The sequence below is a fragment of the Salmo salar genome, chromosome 14, assembly GCF_965601325.2.
Source record: "Salmo salar chromosome 14, fSalSal1, whole genome shotgun sequence".
Lineage (NCBI taxonomy): Eukaryota > Metazoa > Chordata > Actinopteri > Salmoniformes > Salmonidae > Salmo > Salmo salar.
In genome coordinates, this window is record NC_138304.1 from 5,117,002 (window position 1) to 5,135,183 (window position 18,182).

The window sequence follows — 18,182 nt, forward strand, 5'->3', positions numbered from 1 at the left end:
AAGAAGAAGAAGAAGTAGGAGGACTAGGTGAAATTTCCACGCACGCGCAGTGTGAGAGGTATCCAAAACACTTCCTGGTCAACATAGGCACTCTGTTTACATTTTATTGATGCTGAACTACATTTGATTTCGAGGCGTCGGCATCTATGCTTTTCTACAGCCTATTTCTTCTACACTTCGTATTAACAATCCCGAAAGTATTTTCTCTAGTAATGGCAAATTCCGTTGCTTTTCACACTCAGCTAGCCTCCATCATGGAGGTTTTGGCTAATGCGGCCGTGGCTGAAATCTGCGAGCTTGTTGACAATGGCTATGCCGTCCTGCATGTGGAGATATCTCGAGGCCAGAAGGAGAATGAAGCTTTGAGGAGAAAACTACGGCTGATGGAGATGAAAGTGTCTAGTGCGAGTGCTCTGAGAGAGGGAATGGGGAACTCCGTCCTTCCGCACAGTCGAGCTCACCTTGGCATGGAATCGAAAAGGACATCAAACAGTACATTTACTGGTTATAACAATTCATTTACATTCATTGGTTACATCATTGTAGAAACGAGTGGTTTTAAGACAGCATTAATAAAGTCTATTGTGTCTGGATGCATGCTATTCCCCTCTACTCATTTTAGGCGAGGTACGATGTCAGAGAGCAATTGATTCCCAGTTGGTTACCAGCATGTTTAGGCACAGAGAGTCCTCAGGTGACACTGGACAAACGACAACACAGAGAAAGGTAAGCTTTACGTTTGCCTCGGTGTGCCTCATTTTCCCACAATATTTCAAAAAGGCAGCCTAATATTTCACAATGGTTGTCAACACCACCTAGGTCTGAAAGCAAAAATGACCTAGCCTAGCTAGGCTTAGTGGTCATCTTGCAGTAAAGCGATGTTGTTTTACCTGTTTACTGTGCTGTTAGTGCTCTTGTTGTATCTTTTCAGTTTTCTTTGACTGTGTAAGGTGTACCATTTTCTCACAGTTTGTGCACAGTAAGTGGATTATTCCCAGTTATATCTGGCATCCCAACTGATTTTACACAGCCTGCAGGGTTGGAAGAGAGAAACCCCAAATCACCTACCATCAAAAAGGAGATGTGGGAAGAATCCTGGGAGAATCATGACCAATGGGAGAGACTGAGTAGCGGTAAGTAAAATGGTAGACAAGCTTAAGTGTTTTCATTATACCTTTTGGAAAAGTGTTTTCATACACACTTCATTACACTGATGCTTTCAGTTATGCCTTTTCCCATAAATATGAAGGAATGAACCTTTCTATTGACCCAATAACTTGACAAATGAATACTGTCATGTAAAGTGATTGCAACAATGTTAAACTACATACGGCATAAAATTTAATACATTTATTTAAGAACAACTGAATTCATGTCAGTTTTGGCTTTCATATAGACTATACTGTATAATGTATACCAATATCTCTCTAAAATTGCTCATATCCTTCAACTGATGTGATTTTTGATGATTAACTTCATGATGAGCATCCAGTTTATAGTGATTCACACACGGCCTTGTTGATTTTATAGGAGCTTTAAATCACAGTGCTGATGGAGGAGAAAGGCAATCCAACGTCGACACAGAGGCTGCTCAACCAATCAGCAAACAGGAGAACGCCAGCTCTTGTTTATGGGTGAGTGGTGAAACGGACAACAGCCTCCTGCCAGGATCAAATAACCTGAGTGTGAACAAAAGATCTCTAAACCCAGGACTGGAAAATGGTGATGGAATACTTAACAGTGTGGGCTTTGATTGTATGATGTTTGAGCCCCACAGACAACTTGGGACCCTTAGCTCACAGGGTCCTGGGGCTGATCTTCCCGAGTGCTCTTACTTTCATGTGGATGTTGTATCTACTCAATCGGATTCAGAGAATGGATTTTCCTATGAAATGAACAAAGTGAGTCCCTCCATAACTGAGCACAAAAAACCTGTAGCTTACCAGGACGGTAGACAGAGGGCGCTGTTGCCCTTAGAGCCTCACAGGACTGTAGGAAAAGGCATGGAAACGGGATCCAATGCTTTGGTAATGACGGATGGTTTGGTCTCCCATGACAGTCATAACAATGATGGGAGTAACAATGGTGACGTCTCAGCAGGTAAGCTGTTAATTTGTAGTTTCTGCGGTAAAACTTTGGCTTGTCTGAAGAATCTCAAGACACACCTGAGGGTTCATACCGGGGAGAAGCCGTTCAGCTGCGCACAGTGCGGGAAGCGCTTCTCTGACTCCAGCAACCTCAAGCGACACCAGAGCGTTCACACGGGGGAGAGACGCTACGGCTGCAGCCACTGCGGCAAGCGCTTCGCACAGTCGGGCTCACTCAAAGTCCACATGAGCGTACACACGGGATGTAAGCAGTTCAGATGCCTGCACTGTGGGAAGACTTTCATATCGGCCAATCACCTCAACAGACACATCAGTGTTCACGATGGATAAATACTTTTACCAACAACTTTTCAATGAGTGAAAGCATACCTAAACGTGCTTCAGCCAAGCTTGAACAGAAAAGGGACTCAGAGGTTGGCATTTATTGGGAGGACTCATGTACTGGAGGCAGCTCTGCAGGGTAGTCAGCCACAGTCATAAAATCAGCTTTTTAAACCAAACACTAAACTTAAATTAAGACCAAAAAGCTAAAACAAAAACAATTTGTACAATATACAGTGCATTCGGAAAGTCTTCAGACCCCTTGACTTTTTCCACATTGTTACATTAGCCATATTCTAAATTCGATTAAATTGTCCCCCCCCCCTCGATCTACACACAATACCCAATAATGACAAAGCATAAACAGGTTTTTAGAAATGTTTGCAAGTTGTAGAAACATCAAGGATGATCAGTGGAGACAGGATGCACCTGAGCTCAATTTTGAGTCTCATAGCAAAGGGTCTGAATAATTATGTAAATAAGCCATTTCTTATTTGCAAAAATGTCTAAAAACCTGTTCACCTTTGTCATTATGGGGTATTGTGTGTAGATTGAGGGACAATTTTATTTTAATCCATTTTAGAATAAGGCTGTCACTTAACAAACTGTGAAAAAAGGGAAGGGGTCTGAATACTTCCCGAATGCACTGTATATAGCCAATTTTGATTTTGCAGCTGGCCCGTCTAGTGGAAATTGCTTAACTGTGCCTCCAGGACAACAGTCATCCCAATAATCGTCAACCTGCAAAGGAATCAGGTGTTTGACTGAGGGACTTTATAGTCCAAAAATGATTCCTTACACTTGTGTTTTTGTAACTATCGTTGTTGTTAGTCACTCATCCTCTGACATGACACTGCCTCATTTGAGGAAAATAGTGATAGTTTGTAGATGTAAGTGGTTTGTAGACGTGTAAGTGGTATTGTCAAACAAATAACTTTCATGGTGCAAATTTTGTAATAGTGTATTAACCAGACAGTTATTATTTATTTTTGACAATAATACGAGCATGGTGTAGTCATGATTAATAGGGTTCCTAAAAGAGCCAGTCAAATTGAATGGATGGATGTTGCACAGGCTCACTGCTACATGAAGGCCTCTTACAGTCAATGAAATATTTACTCCCCTATCAATCTAAGTCTCTACTCCTCAGCTGGTGCAGAAAGTGTTCAGTGGTTTGAACACTGACAAGTCATTCACGATACATTTCACGGTCACGTTATAGACTCGCATCAGAAACAGAATATTTCCATAGATCCTGAAAATGCACTGAAAATATCGAATCTTAAAAATAAAAGTCACATACTTGGACAACTATAAAAAATTACATTTAATAAAAGTTGTATAAGCCAATTGGGTTGAACTATTTTACAAATCTGTTAGAAAAGATGAACATTTCAGTGCAACATAGCTCATTAACTATTAAAGAATATAAAAACAGTACAACAGACATTGATTACATTTTCAGTTACATCCATTTGTTAGAATGCATTCAATGTGAGTGCAAAAGACAAACATGCATACAAGAACCACACTTCTTTGAAAATGTGGAAACTAATTGAGTATCAAAGCAATAAAAATTGTTTAAAAAAAAGTCACATGTCAAACTGGTTTATGTAAAGGTGACCAAACATGTTTTATGCACACAATAGGAAATTACTTAAATCTCAAGGTCTTGTAAAGTACATTCAGTATATGCCAATAAATCATGAATATTACAAAGAAATAACAGCCATGTTGTCTACATATACTGTAGTATGTACATTAGCTTTTGTTTACAATAAACTATCAATAAAATGGTGTCTACCGGCAAAACCTTTTTTCATATTCATTTTGGCTTATTGATGAAGTATTGGTGATTTAACACTTTCTGGTCAGAGAATTGTCTCATTTGGAGTAATCATTCAGATTTGGCATTTGGAGTGAATAAATACAGCAATACTTCTCAAGTCACTTTCGTCTGGACAAACAGTACATATATGGAGACAATCAAATACAGCTTTTCTAAAGGACCAACAACATCCAATTTATACAAAGAATGGCGAGTTGAGATGTACAGTACAAAATTAACTAATTATTAAAGTACAAATCACCTATTTTCTTTAGATTCTCAAAACATCTTGCTGTAGTTTGAGGTCCAAACATGACTCATATTTCAACTTTATAAAGCTATACAATATTAACTTTATTCAGCTACTTGCTGTGCCCTGTTCCTTTTCCTGACAGAAAACACACTTTCCTTCTGGGTTGATAAACAACCATAATTACTCAACCTTCAATGCCATTACATACTCAACATTGTACCATTTAATGAGCCAAATAAAGGGAGGGGGCGATTGTTTTATTCTTTGCCGCCGTCATTATACTCAATCGCAACATTCACATTCCATTATTTCGATCCGCAGATAAGTGGTTGTGGATAACCACAAAGAGGCAGCTAATATTATGAGTATTATGAAAATGACCACCTCCTCCCCATATTCCTTGAATACAAACATTTAAATACACATTTCGGCACTACCATGAGCGGAAAGGCATCCTCACACAGTTTTCTTTTCCAGCAGCATTTTCTGTCACTTCCCTGTATTTTAACTATATCTGATTGCGCTTAAGGATTCCGCAGTCTACTGCCTACTGATATGTAGCCCTGTTTTGTTTAGCAGGCACAGCATGCTATTAGCTAAGCTAGGCTAAGCTAAAGAAGGCACTTAGCATGTTGTATTTCCATTTGCTTCTATTCAGATTAAAAGTTGCAGCTGTCATTTTTGTGAGGAAAAAACAGGTCTCAGACTGCAAGCCACTGCTACTTTAATGGCCCTGCAATTGTATTCAAAATACTGGAAGCTAGAAAATAAGTAACATTGGACAGCCCTAAAAAACCCAAGATCAACAATATCAATTCAGGTATTTGAAGAATATATTAAAAACGGTGTGTGCATAATATATGATGTAAATATTACTGACTTATTTTTATATTCAGGATTATGGGAAACATCTTGGACAAGCAAATGGCAGTGATCAGTGAGCAAAATAACTAGCATTTCAAATAGTCTGGACGGCATATTATCCAATACAAGTTCCAAATACGCAATGCATCGCCACGTGCATCGTAGCTTACAAAAATACAGTTAAATGATCTTCTCCTAACGCACATCTTTGGAGTTTCAAACGAAATTGCTTTTGATTATGCGTTTTATTGTATTTAATTCCACTGATCTGTGCTCATTTTTGCATGACCAGTGTCACCCTATACCTGCTCAATTGAGCCCAATTACCTGTTTTTATGACCAGATTAATGGAACTCATGTTACATTATGTGCACGTGCAATCTACACGCATTTATCTAATGAAATGTAAGAATCTCCATTAGTCTTTTTCTTGTGGTCCACATCCACCCTTTTCATTATCATAGATTCATTTCATGAGTAAACAGAAGTGTGTGTGTGTGTACACACAGCTTTCATCTACTCATTTTTTGATGTAATATCCTGGAACAAAAATTAAGAACAAAGTTATTGACCACGTTAATATAAAACATGTGGTTGCCTGAGGTCAAAAGAAATGTAATTTAATATTTGAGAATATGACTCACCTCGGTCTTCGCTTTTCTCCACTTGCCCATGGGCCCAGACTGTGAGACGACTGGAGAAAAGGCAATGCATTAAATTAATGGTCAAATTTTTTAAAACACCATTGAAATTTGTTTCAAAAGCCACACTGAATACACTAGAGGTATACTTACATAGATATATCATTATCAATATAAATGTGGTGAATGCCATCATCAGTCCCCACAACAGACACCTGAAAAAGAATGAAATAGTTTAGGTTAGCAGGTATTCTATACAAGAGAACATCTTTAAGGGTGCTTTCATCAAATAATTCACAATGAAGGAGGTATATACTGTTTACTTTCCTAAATTGTCCAAATATTTTATGCTGGTTATTTCAATATTCGGTTAAAAAGTTAATGCCACCCCATACACCTTTATACTGATGGCTTACCTTGAAAATACAGCAGAGAAGATAAAGACCATGAGAATGATGAGGAGAGCTTTCACCATGGGAAAATCTGAAATGCATAAATATTTTAACAAAACTGACAGAAACCCAATGGAACCTCCTCTCCTCTATTCATCTAGTATTGTTGAGGTGAGAGGGGGAGCTTGATCTATAATGATATACACAACAGTTAAACATTTGAGAATACACAGAAGAGAGTAGATAATGAGATAACAATGGACTGCAGCTCACCTGCTGGCTGGGGTTTAGGGGGACAACAGCTATTGGAGAGGAAGGCTGAGGGGGGCGGGACATCCAGAAGGCCACCCAGGGGTTGGCCGAAATGCTCCTGGTGGACGCAGGTCTCCGTGACGATCTCCTCCTGTAGCATGGGCTCGTGAGCCAACTTCGTGGACATGGAAATGATCTCACTGTCATCTGGAATGGCAAAGGAGACACGACTAAAGCAGAGGAAGGTTGTTAGCTTCACGCATCTATTCAAGGTTGGTGTGGTATACCCTCGAAGCAGTCTAGGGATGATAATATGAGATACCATGTGAGCTTTGGCAGCGCTCATATTGTATACATACAGTGCCTTCGAAAGTATTCAGACCCCTTCACTTTTTCCACATTTTGTTACAATTCTAAAATTGATTAAATTGTTTTGTCCTCATCAATCTACACACTATCCTGTAATGACAAAGCCAAAACAGGTTTATAAATTGTTACTAAATTATGAAAAATAAAAACACATTTACAAAGTATTCAGACCCTTTACTCAGTACTTTGTTGAAGCACCTTCAGCAGCGATTACAGCATTGAGTCTTCTTAGGTATGACGCTACAAGCTTGGCACACCTGTATTTGGAGAGTTTCTCCCATTCTTCTATGCAGATCCTCTCAAGCTCTGTCAGGTTGCTGCACAGCTATTTTCAGGTCTCTCCAGACATGTTTGATTGGGTTCAAGTCCGGGCTCTGGCTGGGACACTTAAGGACCTTCCGAGACTTTTCCCGAAGCCACTCTTGCGTTGTCTGGCTGTGTGTTTAGGGTCATTGTCCTGTTGGAAGGTGAACCTTTGGCCCAGCGCTCTCTGGCCCAGCGCTCTCTGGAGCAGGTTTTCATCAAGGATCTCTCTGTACTTTGCTCCGTTCATCTTTCCCTCGATCCTGACTAGTCTCCCAGTCCCTGCCACTGAAAAACATCCCCACAGCATGATTCTTCCACCACGCTTCACCGTAGGGATAGTGCCAAGTGTCCTCCAGATGTGACGCTTGGCATTCAAGGCAAAGAATTCAATCTTGGTTTCATTAGAAAAGAGAATCTTATTTCTCAATAAGGTATCTGTTTAATACATTTGCAAAAAAACTTTTTTTTTTCAACTGTTCGCTTTGTCATTATGGGGTATTGTATGTAGATTGCTGAGGATAAAAATAAAAATAAATCAATTTTAGAACAAGGCTGAAACGTAACAAAATCTTGAAAAAGTCAAGGGGTCTGAATACTTTCCGAAGGCACTGTATAAGACAGCAGCCAATTGATGAGAACCTTGCTTAAGGGGACAACAACAAGTCCATGCATAAACATGGCCAAAATTACATGAAATAAGTGCAACATTGCTTAAGTTTCACAACAGTTGGCCGTCAAGTGCCTCCCACACAGACATAGCATAGCAGGCCTTACCATAAGTGAAGCTGCAGCTGGTGTCCAAATCGGTGGTGCTATGCTCCATCCAGGAGGACTCTGCAAGTGGTGGGAGACGCACCCCTCCGAACACTTTCTCATCCAGCCATGACTGACACGTCTCAGTCATGTCACTAAACAGACTAGCTAGAGAGCGGCGGGCCTTCCGCCTGCGTCTGAAGATTCTAAGGGGAGGAAAACATAACATACGTCATACTTTTTTATCAGGACAATGTCAACAAATGTGTAAAAGACTAATGTTCTTAATAATATTCCTAATGTGTTTCTTTATATTGCATCTGTGATCACAGTAATAATAAATAATGTTGTCACGACACTTAGTATGACAGACTCAACAAAAAATTCTGTAGACATATCCTAACTAAAACTGCCTTATGTTTCATGTACTTATTTCATGTAACTTGTCATGTTTGCGTAGTGACTTGTAAAGGGTATTGTTATTGTCCCTTTGAGCAAGGTTCTTATCAATTGGCTGATGTCCTATATGTATTGAATATGAGAGCTGCCAAAGCTTGCGTGGTATCTCATACTATCCCTAGCCTTGCGACCACGACACCAAAGCTCGCGTGGTATCTCATACTATCCCTAGCCTTCCGACCACGACACCAAAGCTGGCGTGGTATCTCATACTATCCCTAGCCTTCCGACCACGACACCAAAGCTGGCGTGGTATCTCATACTATCCCTAGCCTTCCGACCACGACACCAAAGCTGGCGTGGTATCTCATACTATCCCTAGCCTTCCGACCACGACACCAAAGCTGGCGTGGTATCTCATACTATCCCTAGCCTTCCGACCACGACACCAAAGCTGGCGTGGTATCTCATACTATCCCTAGCCTTCCGACCACGACACCAAAGCTGGCGTGGTATCTCATACTATCCCTAGCCTTCCGACCACGACACCAAAGCTGGCGTGGTATCTCATACTATCCCTAGCCTTCCGACCACGACACCAAAGCTCGCGTGGTATCTCATATTATCCCTAGCCTTCCGACCATGACACCAAAGTGGTTTGTTTTTGAAGTTATAGAGCACACAATGTTGGTTGGGATCATCTTTTCTGCTAAATGGCACATAATACAATATTTTACCAAAAGCAGGTTCTGAAAGGACCATTGGGTATCGTGATACTGTATTGTCACAGTAGTAATAATAAAAAGCCCACCAAACCAGTGGCTTAACCATGCCATGTGAAAATGTATCTCTGAACAAATCTCTATTACATAATTCCACGGGAACACCAATAAATTATTTAGTGTATCATAGGCTTTCAAATAAAATGACAGCATGATTATGCAGTCAAATGTATAAATGTTAAGTCTTTTAACCAAATGCCTGCAAGGCATTGATGTTTTTCATTTTAAGAGCAAAATGGCACTGACTAGAATCTCTTAGCAACGCAAACGGTTGACTTGACTTACGAGCTCCAATTTATAGGACGAACCAGCCTCACATTTTCCGTGCAGCTCTCTCAAATAGGCTAATCCATGACCTCATCCCTATAAACAGGGCTTGTGTTTGAACACAGACCGGCATGGTTATCCACCCCCAAACAGAAATCTGAACCCACTGTCAAGAGCTGCATAACGATGGGGAGAACATTTCCGACCATGACACCAATGTGGTTTGCTACAGTTCAGAGCAAAGGCACATGTTGACAAAACCTGCAACAGCATGTTGGAGTTAGGACTTATGTTTGCCTTTTCAATTATATTCACTGTTATTTAATACCCATAGTCGTTCTACATTTTAAGCTATATACACCTCAGAGTTGAGCTTTCATACTTATTCATGAATGCTAGCTAAACGATGTCTATTAGTGACTGACATTCAACCAGACCTAGGTCAAATACTGAGGTATACTTGATTTAGCTCAAAGTTTGCACTTCTGGGACTATTCTATTGGTTCCATTGCATCTGGCAAACCAAGTATTTGCACAGAAAAAGTATTTGACATAATAGTTTTCTCAGTTCTGGATTCAACGTGGCATGCCTCTTTGGAACAACTGACCTGACTAGATTCTCTTTGTAGGACAGTTTGATTTTGGAGGGGGTGAGAGAGACATTGCCCTCGTCATCCCAGGTGTAGCTGTCCTCAGTCAGAACGTAGTAGCCGTTGTTGAGGAGGCGGGGGCTCCGGCGGCAGGAGCTGGGGGATCCCGTCACTGGGTTCACGGAGTAACACTCATATGATGAATCTGGAGATGACAGAAGGGACAGGCCCAGGCTACAGAGTACACAAAGAGAACCAAGACAGAAGGATAGATGTCAGAGTTATTCAACACAACTTCAAATATGTGTTTCAAAGCTTACAACAGCGTTGACCAACTTTCCTTCTGGACGGGTACCGTTCAGCAGGCTTCCGCTACAACCTAGCACACCTGATTTGACTAGTTAGATGTTCCCCAAGACCTTGATTAGTTGAAACAGGTGTGTAACAATGGGGTTGGAGCATAAGCCTGCATATTCAATATCTCTCCAGGAGGGCTGGTCACCCATTGCATACATAGTTCTTTTTTTTTTTTAGGTAATTGTAATTCTACTCGAAGCAACGCTACATTGAATCCATGCACCTCAAAGCCTACATATTGCCATCAAACATATGACCAGTTTTACCTTTGACATGACTCGTTAGCCAATGTTTTTTCTCTCTTTCTCTTTATAGGTGAACCTGTTGATATACAAAAATATTGACAGATTATGACTTCTAAGACTTCACAAGTTTGTTGGCTAGCCTAATTCATTAAAATCCTTAAGAGAGTCTTGATGTACCCGTGCGTCAATCTAAGTAACATCATTTAAAAAAAATCCACATCAAAATCCAGCAGTTTAAGCCAGAGATATGCATGGGCTGCATCTCAATCCACCGCATCCGCCATTGTTGGCCTTCCGCATCTGCTGTGGGAGGTGGCTGAGCTACAGCGGTGTTTGTCAGACCATGAGACAGCCCGAAAGTCGGTCTTCTCACAAAAACGTTTGGCCAACAAACTAATACAAAAATAAGGGCTTGAATATGCGTCCCAAAAAATATATACAGTGCATTTGTAAAGTATTCAACCCCTTGACTTTTCCCACATTTTTTACACTACAGCCTAAAATGGATTTCAAAAAGTCACACACACACACAATAGCCCATAATGACAAAGCAAAAACAGATTGACATTTTTGCAAAAGTATTTAAAATAAAAAACTGCACATTTACATAAGTATTCCGACCCTTTACTCAGTACTTTGTTGAAGCACCTTTGGCAGCGATTACAGGCCTGAGTCTTCTTGGGTATGACACTAAAAGCTTGGCACACCTGTACTTGGGATGTTTCTCCCATTTTGATTTTACTTAACTGACTTGCCTAGTTAAATAAAGGTTAAGAACAAATTCTTATTTACAATGATGGCCTATAATGACGGTCATTCTTCTCTGCAGATCCTCTCAAGCTTTGTCAGGTTGGATGGGGAGCTTTGCTGCACAGCTATTTTCAGGCCTCTTAAGAGAATTTTGATCGGGTTCAAGTCCGGGCTCTGGCTGGGCCACTCATGGACATTCCCGAAGCCACTCCTGTGTTGTCTTGGCTGTGTGCTTAGAGTCGATGTCCAGTTGGAAGTTGAACCATCGCCCTAGTCTGAGGTCCTGAGTGCTCTGGAGCAGGTTTTCATCAAGGATCTCTCTGTACTTTGCACCATTCATCTTTCTTTCGATCCTGACTAGTCTTCCAGTCCCTGCCACTGAAAAACATCCCCACAGCAGCCACCACGGTTTAATGTAGGGATGGTGCCAAGGTTTTTTCCAGACGTGACGCTTGGTATTCAGGCCAAAGAGTTCAATCTTGGTTTCATGAGTCAAGAGAATCTTGTTTCTCATGGTCTAAGAGTCTTCAGGTTCCTTTTGGCAAACTCAAAGTGGGATGTCGTGCCTTTTACTGAGGAGTGGCTTCCGTCTGGCCACTCTACCAAAAGGCCTGATAGGTGGAGTGCTGCCGAGATGGTTGTCCTTCTGGAAGGTTCTCCCATCTCCACAGAGGAACTCTGGAGCTCCTGTCAGAGTGATCATTGGGTTCTTGGTCACCTCCCTGACCAAGGCCCTTCCTTCTCCCCGATAGCTCAGTTTAGCCGGGTGGCCAGCTCTAGGAAGAGTCTTGGTGGTTCCAAACTTCTTCTATTGAAAATGATGGAGGCCATTGTGTTCTTGAGGAACTTCCATGCTGCAGACATTTTTTGGTACCCTATCCAGATCTATGCCTTGACACAATCCTGTCTCGGAGCTCTACAGACAATTCCTTCGACCTCATGGCTTGGTTTTTACTCAGACATGCACTGTCAACTGTGGGACCTTATATAGATAGGGGTGTGCCTTTCCAAATCATGTCCAATCAATTGAATTTACCACAGGTGGACTCCAATGAAGTTGTAGAAACATCTCAAGGATGATCAATGGAAACAGGATGCACTGGAGTTAAATTTCGAGTCTCATAGCAAAGGGTCTGAATACTTATGTAAATAAGGTATCTGTTTTTCTTTTTTTAAATATGCAAAAAATGTGAACCTGTTTTCACCTTGTCATTTTGGGGTATTGTGTGTAGATTAAGAATATTTCATTTAATCCATTTTAGAATAAGGCTATAACGTAATGAAACGTGGAAAAGGGGAAGGGGTCTGAATACTTTCCAAATGCACTGTATATTTCCTGAGCTTTTTTAAAAAATCTCCTAGATATAGGACAGACCTTTCAACCCTTATTATTTTTTCCCAATTTATGCATGTGTTATTCAGTGCATTTCTATTGGCTATAGTAGTAAATATTTTGGGGGCATACCTTAAAGAGGTCGTAAAATTCCAAATCAAATAGATAAATGATCTATGGAATGGCCATGGTATAGCCAGCAGCATACCACCCTGCCTCCCACTGCTGGCTTGCTTCTGAAGCTAAGCAGGGTTGGTCCTGTTTGGAAGACCAGATGCTGCTGGAAGTGGTGCTGAAGGGCCTCCAGTAGGCACCCTTTCCTCTGGTTGAAAAAAATATCCCAATGCCCCAGGGCAGTGATTGGGGATATTGCCCTGTGTAGGGTGCTGTCTTTCGGATGGGACGTTAAATGGGTGTCTTGACTCTCTGTGGTCACTAAAGATCCCATGGCACTTATTGTAAGAGTAGGGGTGTTAACCCCGGTGTCCTAGCTAAATTCCCAATCTGACCATCACAGTCACCTAATCATCCCCAGCTTACAATTGGCTCATTCATCTCTCCTGTAACTATTCCCCAGGCTGTTCCTGTAAATGAGAACGTGTTCTCAGTCAACTTACCTGGTAAAATATGGGTTAAAGAAATAAAGAAAACATCTTCAAACAATTCCATATGTTAACTTAGTATCCCCCCCAAATGGCTTAAGACTTTTAAAAAACGATGAAAACAGCCTATGTGACATCAATATGAGCCAAACATTTATTCTACTGTGAAAATATACTATGTGTAAATAGGATAATTTTGGAGTTCTGTGAGACTTGAGGTCGTGACTGCATCACAATGTAAATTCAGGTTGGGTTTGTTTCAAACCTGCCCACAGCTGTCAGCTGAAAAGTAATCAATTCCGAGTGCAGATGCATGCGACCCAATCGTAATGCATGTGGAAAATTTGGGTTGACTTTGGACATCACTATGGGGATAGTCAGGGACCATCAGTAAATTACACAATGTACATGGGAAAATGTTAAAATTCCATTAGCTCCAAATTTTCAAGACATAAAAGCTCAAACCAACTATAAATTGTAGGAATTCACGTACAAATATTGAAATAATTTAATGAGAACTAAAAAGGTGTACAACATGATACAGTGGTAGCAATACATGGTTATAACATCTACAGAAAAGACAAATGTCAATGGTGGTGGTGCGGTCTATATTCATAACCACATTCCTGTAAAGCTTAGAGAAGATATCATGTTAAATACTGTTGAAGAAATATGGCTACAGGTTCATCTGCCTCACCTAAAGGAAGCTGCTATAGACCACCAAGTGCTACCAGTTAGTATCTGGAGAACATGTGAAATGTTTGATAATGTACAGTACCAGTCAAAAGTTGACACACCTACTCATTCAAGGGTTTTTCGTTATTTTTACTATTTTCTACATTGTAAAATAATAGTGAAGACATCAAAACTATGAAATAACACATATGGCATCATGTAGTAACCAAAAGTGTTGTGGACACCCCTTCAAATAAGTGGATTTTGAAATTTCAGCCACACCCGTTGCTGACAGGTTTACAAAATCGAGGAACACAGTCATGCAATCTCCATAGACAAACATTAGCAGTAAAATGGCCCATATTGAAGCGCTCTGTGACTTTCAACATGGCGACGGGGCACTGCTAGAGCTGCCCCGGTAAGTGCGGTTATTGTGAAGTGGAAACGTCTAGGCGCAAAAACGGCTGATACATGAAGTGGTAAGCCACAAAAACTCACAGAACGGGGCCGCAGTGTGCTGAACAAGTAGCGTGTTTAAATCGTTTGTCCTCTGTTGCAACACTCACTACCGAGTTCCAAACTGCCTCTGGAAGCAACGCCAGCACAATAACTGTTCGTTGGGAGCTTCATGAAATGGGTTTCCATGGCCGAGCAGCTGCACACAAGCCTAAGATCATCATGCGCAATAGCAAGAGTCGGCTGGAGTGGTATAAAACTCGAGGCCATTGGACTCTGGAGCAGTGGAAATGCGTTCTCTGGACTGAGAAGCCAAACAAATCTGGGTATGGTGGATGACAGGAGAACGCTACCTGCCCGAATGCATCGTGCCAACTGTAAAGTTTGGTGGAGGAGGAATAATGGTCTGGGGCTGTTTTTTATGGTTTGGGCTAGGCCCCTTAGTTCCAGTGAAGGAAATCTTAATACTACAGCATACAATGACATTCTAGACGATTCTGTGTTTTCAATTTGTGGAAGGCCCTATCCTGTTTCAGAATGACAATGCCCCCATGCATAAAGTGAAGTCCATACAGAAATGGTTTGTCGAGATCAGTGTGGAAGAACTTGACTGGCCTGCACAGACCCCTGACCTCAACGACATTGAACAGCTTTAGGATGAATTGGAATGCCAACTGCGAGCCAGGCCTAATCGCCCAATATCAGTGCCCGACCTCACTAATGCGTGTGGCTGAATGGAAGCTAGTCCCCGCAGCAATGTTCCAACATCTAGTGGAAAGCCTCCCTAGAAGAGTGGAGGCTGTTATAGCAGCAAAGACGGGACCAACTCCATATTAATGACCATGATTTTGGTACGAGACAAGGCAGGTGTCCACATACTTCTGGCCATGTAGTGTAAGTCTGGCCGCACAACCGATTGGCAAAAGAACCGCACATTGAGAAATCGTGACTAAACTGAATAAAAAGATGATACTATACTATGAAACAAATATAAATTATATAAAGAATGATAGTAAAAAGCTTTGGAGCATCTTAAATGAAATTTTGGGCAAAAATAATCTCCGCTCCATCATCATTGAATCAGACAGCTCATTCATCATAAACCCACTGATATTTCCAACTACTTTAATGATTTTTATATTGGCAAGATTAGCAAACTTATGCATGACATGCCAGCAACAAACGTTGACCGTACACATCCAAGTATAACTGACCAAATTATGAAGAAAAAGCATTGTAAATTGAGCATGGAAGAGTTGAAAAAGTTGTTTATCAACAATGACGAGCCACCTGGATCTGACAACTAGGATGGAAAATTACTGAGGATAATAGGGGACGATATTGCCACTACTATTTGCTATGTCGTCAATCTAAGCCTACAAGAAAGTGTGTACCCTCAGGCCTGGAGGGAAGCAAAAATCATTCCGCTACCCAAGAACAGTAAAAAACCCTTTACTGGCTCAAATAGCCGACCAATCAGCCTGTTACCAACCCTTAGTAAACTTTTTGAAAAAATTGTTTGACCAGATACAATGCTATTTTATATTAAACAAATTGACAGACTTTCAGCACGCTTTTAGGGAAGGGCATTCAACATGCATGGGACTTACACAAATTACTGAAAAAAAATATCATTGTGGGAGCTGTTTTGTTAGACTTCAGTGTGGCTTTTGACATTATTGATCATAGTCTGCTGCTGGAAAAATGTGTTATGACTTTACACCCCCTGCAATATTGTGGATAAAGAGTTACCTGTGTTACAGAACACAGAGGGTTTTCTTTAATGGAAGTCATAATTCCGGTAGAATCAGGCATTCCCCAGGGCAGCTGTCTAGGCCCCTTTACTAATGACATGCCACTTTGTATGTATGCGGATGACTCAACGCTGTACACGTCAGCTACTACAGCGACTGAAATCACTGCAATACTTAACAAAGAGCTGCAGTTAGTTTCAGAATGGATGGCAAGAAATAAGTTAGTCCTATATATTTCTAAAACTGAAAGCATTGTATTTGGGACAAATCATTAACTAATCCCTAAACCTCAACAAAATATTTTAATGAATAATGTGGAAATTGAGCAAGCTGAGGTGACCAAACTGCTTGGAGTAACCCTGGATTGTAAACTATCATGGTCAAAAAATGTTGATGCAATAGTAGCTAAGATGGGGAAATGTCTGTCCATAATAAAGCGTTGCTCTGCCTTCTCAACAACACTATTAACAAGGCATGTCCTACAGGCTTTAATTTTGTCACACATGGACTACTGTCCAGTCGTGTGGTCAGGTGCCACAAAGAGAGACTAAGAGATTACAATTGGCTCAGAACAGGGCAACATGGCTGGCCCTTAAATGTACATGGGGAGCTAACAATAATATGCATGCCAATCTCTCATGGCTCAAAGTAGAGAAGAAATTGACTTCATCACTACTTGTTTTTGTAAGAAGCTTTGAGATGCTGAATGCACCAAGCTGTCTGTTTAAACTACTAGCACACAGCTCAGACACCCATGCATACCCCACAAGACATGCTACCAGAGGTCTCTTCACAACCCCAAAGTCCAGAACAGACTATGGGAGGCACACAGTACTATATGGAGGCATAGCTATATGGAACTCTTTTCCACATCAGGGAACTGATGCAAGCAGTAGAATTAGATTTAAAACAATTGACAAAAATTAACCTAATGGAACAGAGGGACTGTAAAGAGACACACAGGCATACACATGCTAAACACATGTACACATGTATTTTGTATTGTAGATATGTGGTGGTAGAGTAGTGGCCTGAGGGCACACACTTAATGTGTTGTGAAATGTAATATTTTATATAACTGCCTTAATGTTGCTGTACCCCAAGAAGAGTATCTGCCTTGCCAGCAGCTAATGGGGATCCTAAATAAATACAAAACATGAAAATATTGTCTCATTTACATTGTGTAATTTATTGAAGATCCCTAACCAGGCCCAGCTATCCTAACTCAAATCAACTTTGCCACGGTCACACACCAGCATATCGGCTAAATAATTTGTTTAACTCTTCCCACCTGCGAACAAACCACACTCGAAACCAACTTACGTTTGAATTCAGCCATAGCCTCTAGCATTTTTTAATGATCCAAATATAAAACGATGCCATTTCAGGAAGTGCAGTCACCCTTTAAGGGCTGGATCCTTACTTGAGATCAATGTGCGTAACTTGAAGTTTAGTGAAGATCTGCATGATGTACATTAATGTCAGAGGTAAAGAGCACAGATATCAAGTTAGGATTCTACCCTAAGTGCAGTCCTTATTTTACCCTTCCTTGATCAGGAGCTGAAAACCACAGGTGAGGTAACAGTCAATAAATCATCATCTAGTAAACAAAGTAAGGGGTCAGCCACAGCCAGGACCAACATTCCAGTACTTGGTGTTGAAACCAGTTGAGTACAATAACAACATGTTAACAAACTCACAAGCAGTTCAGCATGTTAAATAATAGCCTGACTGCTGCATTGGAAACTTCAAGATGAATAACCTAAAAAAGGTATTTGTTGGTTTTGTTAAACCATATAGAATGGTTGACTCTATAGACAAAAGGATAACATATATAGAACCGTCTTGTTCAGATGGGTATTTCTGTCTTTAAATTCTAAGCACA

At 40.8% G+C, this 18,182-nt stretch overlaps 2 protein-coding genes across 4 annotated transcripts in view; one reads left to right on the top strand and one right to left on the bottom strand.

The window, feature by feature from the left end:
* On the top strand, nucleotides 1-4,248 carry LOC106568640 (uncharacterized). 2 transcript variants are annotated; one of them, XM_014139130.3, is made up of 4 exons: nucleotides 1-492; nucleotides 623-726; nucleotides 1,031-1,133; nucleotides 1,531-4,248. In XM_014139130.3, exons 1-4 carry the CDS (start codon nucleotides 147-149, stop codon nucleotides 2,436-2,438), a joined length of 1,461 nt encoding a protein of 486 aa, XP_013994605.2. In that variant the 5' UTR covers nucleotides 1-146; the 3' UTR covers nucleotides 2,439-4,248. The 2 variants fall into 2 exon arrangements, with proteins under 2 accessions (XP_013994605.2, XP_013994604.2); XM_014139129.3 differs by having other exon boundaries at nucleotides 4-504.
* Nucleotides 3,387-18,182, bottom strand: part of tmem71 (transmembrane protein 71) — a 26,685-nt gene continuing 11,889 nt past the window's right edge. Inside the window, 8 exon segments of one of the 2 annotated variants that reach the window (NM_001173692.1) lie at nucleotides 3,387-5,914; nucleotides 6,019-6,068; nucleotides 6,169-6,230; nucleotides 6,432-6,498; nucleotides 6,681-6,866; nucleotides 8,109-8,293; nucleotides 10,144-10,359; nucleotides 10,749-10,803. In NM_001173692.1, the coding sequence (NP_001167163.1) occupies nucleotides 5,891-5,914; nucleotides 6,019-6,068; nucleotides 6,169-6,230; nucleotides 6,432-6,498; nucleotides 6,681-6,866; nucleotides 8,109-8,293; nucleotides 10,144-10,359; nucleotides 10,749-10,803 (845 nt within the window). In that variant the 3' untranslated portion in view covers nucleotides 3,387-5,890. 2 annotated transcript variants of the gene reach the window in all.